Raw genomic sequence first — 8,327 nt, 5'->3', positions numbered from 1 at the left:
TGGGGTGGTACATGAGGACGAGGGGGATTCTTTTTTGGTTCTTATTGTGTGGACGGGGTGTGAGGAATGAGTTGCGGGAAATGTGGGAGACACGGTTGAGGGCGTTCTCGACCACTGAGGGGGGGGAAGTTACGGTCCTTGAAAAACGAGGACAACTGAGATGTACGGGAGTGGAATGCCTCATCCTGGGAGCAGATGCGGCGGAGGTGAAGGAATTGGGAATAGGGGATGGCATTTTTGCAGGAATGTGGGTGGGAGGAGGTGTATTCTAGGTAGCTGTGGGAGTCGGTGGGCTTGAAATGGATATCGGTTTCTAGGTGGTTGCCCGAGATGGAGACAGAGAGGTCCAGTAAGGAGAGAGAGGTATTAGAGGTGGTCCAGGTAAACTTAAGGTTGGGGTGGAAGATGTTGGAGAAATGGATGAACTGTTCGAGCTCCTCATGGGAGCACGAGGCAGCGCCGATACAGTCATCAATGTAACGGAGGAAGAGGTGGGGTTTAGGGCCAGTGTAGGTATGGAAGAGGGATTGTTCCACGTAACCTACAAAGAGGCAGGCATAGCTTGGGCCCATGCGGGTACCCATGGCCACCCCCTTTGTCTGTAGGAAGTGGGAGGAATTGAAAGAGAAGTTGTTGAGGGTGAGGATGAGTTCGGCTAAGCGGATGAGGGTGTCAGTGGAGGGGGACTGGTCGGGCCTGCGGGACAGGAAGAAGCGGAGGGCCGTTGGCCATCTGTATGGGGAATGCTGGTGTAGAGGGACTGGACCTCCATGGTAAAGATGATGTGTTGGGGGCCGGGGAATTGGAAGTTCTGGAGGAGGTGGAGGGCGTGGGTGGCGTCACGGACATAGGTAGGGAGTTCCTGGACCAAGGGGGAGAAAATGGAGTCGAGATAGTTGGAGATAAGTTCGGTGGGGCAGGAGCAGGCGGAGACAATGGGTCGACCAGGGCATTCAGGTTTGTGGATTTTGGGAACGAGATAGAAGCGGGCGGTGCGGGGTTGGGGAACGATAAGGTTGGAGGCCGTGGGTGGGAGGTCACCTGAGGTGATGAGGTTGTGGATGGTTTGGGAGATGATGGTTTGGTGCTCGGGGGTGGGGTCATGATCAAGGGGGCGTAGGAGGAGGTGTCGGAGAGTTGGCATCTGGCCTCGGCGATGTAGAGGTCAGTGCGCCATACTACAACTGCGCCTCCCTTGTCAGCGGGTTTTATGGTGAGGTTGGGATTGGAGCGGAGGGCTGCACGTTCTGCGGGGGAGAGGTTGGAGTGGGTGAGAGGGATGGAGAGGTTGGAGTGGGTGAGAGGGGTGGAGAGGTTAAGGCGATTGATGTCACGACGGCAGTTGGAGATGAAGAGGTCGAGGGAGGGTAGGAGGCCATGGGGTGGTGTCCAGGAGGAGGGGGTGTGTTGGAGGCGGGAGAAGGGGTCAGTAGAGGGAGGGTTAGGTTCACGGTTGAAGAAGTAAGCGTGGAGGCGGAGGCGGCGGAAAAACTGCTCTATGTCCAAACGTGAGCAGTATTCGTTGATCTGTGGGTGGATTTCACAAGCTTCAAAATCTCCCCTCCCCCTACCGCATCCCAAAACCAGTCCAGCTCGTCCCTGCCTCCCTAACCTGTTCTTCCTCCCACCTATCTCCTCCTCCCATCTCAAGCCGCACCCCCATCTCCTACCTACTAACCTCATCCCGCCTCCTTGACCTGTCCGTCCTCCCTGGACTGACCTATCCCCTCCCTAACTCCCCACCTACATTCACCTTTACTGGCTCCATCCCCGCCTCCTCGACCTGTTTGTTTCCTCTCCACCTATCCTCTCCTCTATCCATCTTCTATCCGCCTCCCCCTCTCTCCCTATTTATTTCAGAACCCCCTTCCCCTCCCCCATTTCTGATGAAGGGTCTAGGCCCGAAACGTCAGCCTTTCTGCTCCTATGATGCTGCTTAGCCTGCAGTGTTTAGAATGGGAACTGCCTCACCGGCTGTCCTTAAATCTTTGCCAAAGATGGCTATTCAAGGAAAGGCCTGAAAAGTTTTGAAGGAAGGTTTTTGCGGAATCTTTGTGTGGACAGGAATGCCATCCTGAGATTAAGTTACTCTGACACTAAGGAAGCAATTACAGTATTCGTTGGAGTTGAAGGCTGCAAATTAATTTTCAGGGCAAAATGTCGATAAAAATCTACAACCAAAGAATTGTCCAAATGAAACACTTCACGTAATTCTTTAATTGTCCTTCAGCATATTCAATATTACAAATAAATGAATTTTTAATCTTGTGAACAAAACTCTCTCACATTTGGCAAAATGAAAGGTAATTCAATAGTGACCTTCTAATTGCTTTGTTCAAGTTTCAATGTGAGCAAACATTGTCAAGGAGAGGAACCCCTTCTGCTTCTGCTCATGGAGACATTATCCATTGCAATTATTCATGACCTAAACTTCTATTTTGCATCTGTTGCTGTAGATAATCCTGCAGTGTTGTGATTTCTTTTCCTGCTATATTAGCAGAGGGGAATACTGACAAAGAAAGGATTGAATGAATGCGAAGTATTGACACTCTGCTGCTTGTATTTTCTGTTAGGTATCTCCCCTACAGTGAAGAAGACTGAGATGGACAAATCTCCATTTAACAGCCCCTCTCCACAGGACTCCTCTTCACGATTAAGTAGCTTCACACAACACCACCGTCCTGTGATTGCTGTTCACAGTGGTAAGGAAACGGTTAAAGTTACTGTCTGAAATATAGATTCTTGAAAAAGCTGAACTGTATTCTTTGTTATTTTTTGATGCCATAACTTTGTGTAACTCTAGTCATTTTCAATTAAGCTAATCAATACCGAGCCGACTTCTATGAAATGTCTACAGGGGAATAAACTTACTAAATAATTGGCAATATTTTGCAGAGTAAACAGATTGACTTTTTCAGGGAGGGTGACCCATGACGCTAGCCAGTTCGGGGCAAGTTGAAATGAGCAATAGTATAAAACTGATTATGCCTGTGAATACTGATTCACTGTTCATACAAATGGGTTTGTTTAACACATCTGGAATTGACAAACAGTGGCAGTTTAGACACTTTAAGATACCTTAATCATCCTGTTTGTGTAAATAAAGAAGATTGTTTCTCAAACCTAACTATTCTTTGTACTAATGTTTATAGTTCTTTACTTTACCGTGTGTGTAAAAATCTGCGAGAGAATCGTGCATTTAAGGGACTTGTTTGAAATGAACCAAAAATGAATAACTTTCTAGTGTAATTGCCAGCAGTCATTGTTCTAAACTTCTTGCAAAACATCAAATAATCACAACTTCAAACATATTCCAACAATACTGCAGCACTCTGGGTAAAAAATCTGTTTTGGGTAGAAGTACAGATTAGATGCTGGTTCATCAACATCCTGATTTATGGCCCATCTAACTTTCCGTTTTATTGACTGATGTTTGGCTATGGTATTGGGCACATGTACTTTATCTTTGAATAATTATTTAGATTTAAATTTTGATAAAAAATAAAATAAATGTGGGAATATGTAAAAACGGTCGGTGTGGTCTTGAAATATCTTTCTAATTGTAATTATTTAACGTAAAGTGCATTTTTATGTGGATACAGTCCAGTGAGCAATTTAAGACAATTCAGAGAAAATTTTATTGCTTAAACATTCTGTTTCATGCATGTTATTACTGAAGGGATTTTTCAATATATTTACCCTTTTACTGTACAGATGGCTCCACGTGATCTTGTTGCTTTGGATTACTAAGACCACTTCCTGCCATTGCTATAATATTCTCGTGCGTCAGTTCATCTGCTGCTCAAACTCTCAGCTATGCTCCTGTTATCCCTACACTTGGCTATTTAAGTGCATCCTGGCTGACCTCTCTCATTCTGCCCCCAGTAAACATGGAGTCATCCAAAGCTCGGCTGCTACAGTTTTAATTTGCACCAAGTCATGTTCACCCATCTTCTTTATGCCCACTGATCTACAATGGCTCCCAGTTAAGCAAAGCCTCCATGTTTAAAATTCTCATCTTTGCTTTCCAATCTCTACCTTTCTCACCCCTGCCTAACTTGTTAGTCTCCAGCTCCAAAGCCCTCCAAGACGTGTACTTTTCCAACCTTAGTTCTCTTAAGCATCCCCAAGTTTACTGGCTTAACTGTTGGTGGCCTTGCCAAAGTCCTAGGTTCTGGAACCTCCTCCAAGGATCTCTTTGCCTTTCTACCTCTTTAACCTCCTTTAAGGCATACCTTGAAACCTATTCCTTGACTGGGTTTTCATTCATCTGCGCTTGCTGTCAAACATTGTTCAATATCATTCCTATGAAATACATTGGGACTTTTCATTTTGTTAAAGAGTCTATATAAATATAAGTTGACGTTGAAGTACTGAACTGAATGCATTATGAGCATACAATCTTGTATTGAATAGAAATAAATGTTCCTTTAGACTAATGCTAAAACTGCATTAATTTTATTTAAGTATTTAAGTAAGGCGTTTGATAAGGTTCCCCATGGTAGGCTCATGCAGAAGGTAAGGAGGCATGGGATAGGGGGAAATGTGGCAGATTGGATTCAGAATTGGCTGACCCTTAGAAGACAAAGGGTGGTAGTAGATGGAAAATATTCAACATGGTGCTCAGTTATGAGTAGTGTACCACAAGGATCTGTTCTGAGTCATCTTCTACTTGTGATTTTTGTAAATGATTTGGATGAAGGAGTGGAAGGGTGGATTAGCAAGTTCGCGGACGATACGAAGGTGGGTCACGTTGTGGACAGTGCGGAGGGCTGTTCTAGGTTACAAAGGGACATTGATAGGATGCAGAGCTGGGCTGAGAAGTGGCAGATGGAGTTTAACCGTGAAAAGTGTGAGGTGATTCATTTTGGAAGGACAAACTTGAAAGCAGAATACAGGGTTAACGGAAAGATTCTTGGCAGTGTGGAGGAGCAGAGGGATCTTGGGGTTCATGTTCACAGTTCCCTGAAAGCTGCCATCCAGGTGGATAGAGTTGTTAAGAAGGCGTATGGTGTGTTAGCTTTCATTAATAGAGGTATTGAGTTCAAGAGCCATGAAGTTATGCTCCAGCTATACAAAAGCCTGGTTCGGCCACATCTGGCGTATTGTGTCTAGTTCTGGTCACCTCATTACAGGAAAGATGTGGAAACGTTGGAAAAGCTGCAGAGGAGATTTACCAGGATGTTGCGTGGAATGGAGGGAAGGTCTTACGAGGAAAGGTTGAGAGAACTAGGGCTTTTCTCTGTAGAACGACGAAGGATGAGAGGTGACTTGATAGAGGTGTACAAAATGATCAGAGGTATAGATAGAGTGGACAGCCAGAGACTTTTTCCTAGGGTGGAGGTAGCTTTTACAAGGGGACATAGTTTTAAAGTGAAAGGAGGTAGATATCGGGGAGACGTCAGAGATAGGTTCTTTACTCAGAGAGTGGTAGGGGCGTGGAATGCATTGCCGAAGAGGGTAGTGGAGTCGGCCTCATTAGGGGCATTTAAGTGGCTATTAGATAGGCATATGGATGATAGTATAAGGTAGCGGTGGAGGTTAGATAGACCTTAGGTTTCGGGTAAATGTTCGGCACAACATCGTGGGCCGAAGGGCCTGTACTGTGCTGTACTGTTCTATGTTCTATGCCTGTGGCCCCGTCAATATATTTTCCCCATTGATGGGGAGATGTACTGTCAACATCCTCACTGATGCATTGGATATTATACTTGTCGGTGAAAATGCACTTTATCTTGTAACAAGCACTTACTTTTACCTGAAAGAAAACAGAAAATGCTGGACATAATCAAGAGGTTGGCAACATCTTTGGAGAGAGATATTTCAAGACTATGATCTTTTATTAGAACTGCTGCCACAGTAAGCTCCCTGGTTTGTAATGGAACGGGTCTGTATTGAAAGATAGATTGTAAAAACATTAATTTTTTTTTAAAATTACAGGTCTTTTTGTGAAGGCTCCCATTTTCTTTGAGGCAATTGTTCAGATATAGCTTCCATACATAATTCTCAAAAATGGAGCTTATACAATTATCCAGTGAAAAAGCTACTTACTCTGCCTAACTCTCACAGTGAGCAATTTTTTAAAAATGTATTTTAAACTTGATAATAACCTCGTTTAAAATGTAGACATGTGTTGATGATAAGCAGTAAATATTTGGCGCAGCAAAACATAAACTGTGGCAAGCTTTTGCCACAAGCAAAGATGTGCAAGCAGAGAAAGTAAACCATTTGTGTTTTCAATACTCAGAATATAAATAAATGGAAGATTTGATTTCTTTTTCTTTCTGTTCATGGTATAGTGTGGTTTGAAGCAACATCTGTTCTATTATGCATTTACAGGTCTTACATCACGAAGTCCCCATGCCTCTTCATCTTTGCATTTTCCAACAACCTCCATCCTTCCCCAGAGTGCTTCAGGTTACTTCCCTCACACAACGATTCGATTCCCGCCACATCTCAATCCACCAGACCCTCTGAAGGATCTGGTCTCACTTGCCTGTGACTCATCCAATCAACAGCCAGGCCCGGTAAGAGTAAACTTTCTTACAGATGTCCCTAATATACTGTTGTGAAAAGGGGAAAGGTGAAACCTTATCTTGTGAATTAAAAGGATGTAAGGAATAAATGAAAGTTTGTAAGATAAAAAGAAAAGAAAATAGCTTCTTTCTGAGACTTCCTTCAAAGTTGATTGTTAGGATTTCCCACTTCCTCCATGGTATCAGAGAATATGACTGAATATATATGAAAGAAGTCCCACATTCTCAGATAAAGATATTACATAGTGGTTGCCAAAAGTCAGCATTTCATGTTGGAGTTTAAAATACTGTGCTATTCATTTCCTGATCAATTTAGCTTTCTACAGGAATCCACGTTCTTTTTTTAACCAGTCTTCATGTATCTTGGCAATGTCCTTTCATATTTAAGTTTGTAACCTACTTTTTAGTCAATATATTAACGTAAAATTTCACAATAGGAGTGAGTGACTCAACCCATTTGCCAAGATCTCAAACAGTGAAATTTAATGATGGCGTGTAAATAGACTGAACAGTTGCAATATTTACATCACTAGTGGCTGCACTTGTGAGTTTAAAGAGATGTGCTTGCTGTGGGCTCATGGAGTCAACTGTGGAATCAGTCAAGCGCTGGCATGGCAGGTAATGTAAAATCCTGTTGTGGAATATTTGTTGATCAATTTAATTTTGCTCAGATGCTCCCTCTTAGAAAAGGTACAATGTAGTGGTTCTTGGTTCATGAAGTGTCAACATCCCTCCTTGGTTCATTATGTGCCATCACTAATGTTTCCTCTAAACTGCGCATCTGTGCAATAACCTGGGAGTGGCTGCTCACAAATCAGCCCCTCGAAGTCAGGGACTAAGCAAAATAATTCAAAAGGGGCTGCACACTTCAATACTATTGGAGGGTGCATGTGTCATCACCACTTCTTGGTCAATGCAGTATCATTTTCTTGCTGTAGCTCTTCTGAATTGTCTTTTGACTTTCTAGAACTGAGATGGCATTTGCAATTGAGATGGTGTGGATCTTCACTAGTAATAATGCACAGGGTCCCATCATTTTCAAAAACTAAAGTGGGAATGTGACCTTTGCATCTTTCCCTCAAAACTATGACATGGTTGAATCAAGTGTAAACGATGTACTGCATTTTTGTGTCTAACTCGATCTGAATTAGGTTTGTTTTTAAGCTTTCAGTTGAATTTGTGTGGCTAAGTACATTGATTCTTACAACATGTTTAAGAAGGAAGAGCTTGCATTTGTATAGCATCTTGTCATGCCCCAAAGCATTTCTAATGAACTACTTTCTAAAGTTTAGTCACCATTGTTGTTTAGGCAAATGTGGCAATCAATCTGCAGACAGCACGGTCCCAAGTATGCCAAATAAAATGACTAACCAGTTGGCTGATATTTCAATGATGATATGAAGGAAGAAATATTGGACCAAAATTCCAAGAGAATTCCCTGCTCTTCTTGAAGTGGTGCAATGGCATCTTTCATGTCCACCTGAACAGTTACATGGGTCCTCATTAATATCTCATCTATAAGATGTGAAGTAAAACGTTGTGGCATGCCCTCAGTCCTGCCAGTTTATAATCTAAGATTGCTTTCTGAAACAATGTACCTGAAAATTACAGCCTTCTGAGCCAGCTGTGAACAATTGCTGAATAAAGAAAACTAAAATGGCAATTGAGTAAAATAGATTAATATTAAAAATGCTGTGGGAAATTCCTAACCTATTGTCGTATTTTTATGTAACCTAGAGTCTGGGCTGCCAGTGTTTTAATGTGTTTTTGGCCATTCAGTGTACCAAAGGA

At 42.9% G+C, this 8,327-nt stretch overlaps 1 protein-coding gene across 1 annotated transcript in view; it reads left to right on the top strand.

Moving 5' to 3' along the window:
• The window catches only part of LOC109913300 (nuclear factor 1 C-type-like), a 74,016-nt gene extending 66,507 nt beyond the window's left edge, over positions 1–7,509 (top strand). The window contains exons 6-8 of the mRNA XM_048613912.1: positions 2,574–2,702; positions 6,340–6,527; positions 7,504–7,509. Coding sequence (XP_048469869.1) covers positions 2,574–2,702; positions 6,340–6,527; positions 7,504–7,509 — 323 coding nt within the window. The remainder of the gene's footprint in view (positions 1–2,573; positions 2,703–6,339; positions 6,528–7,503) is intronic.
• Positions 7,510–8,327: the final 818 nt, after the last annotated feature.

Source organism: Rhincodon typus, chromosome 29 (assembly GCF_021869965.1).
Source record: "Rhincodon typus isolate 14 chromosome 29, sRhiTyp1.1, whole genome shotgun sequence".
Taxonomy (NCBI): domain Eukaryota; kingdom Metazoa; phylum Chordata; class Chondrichthyes; order Orectolobiformes; family Rhincodontidae; genus Rhincodon; species Rhincodon typus.
This window is presented reverse-complemented; position numbering and strand designations above follow the sequence as displayed.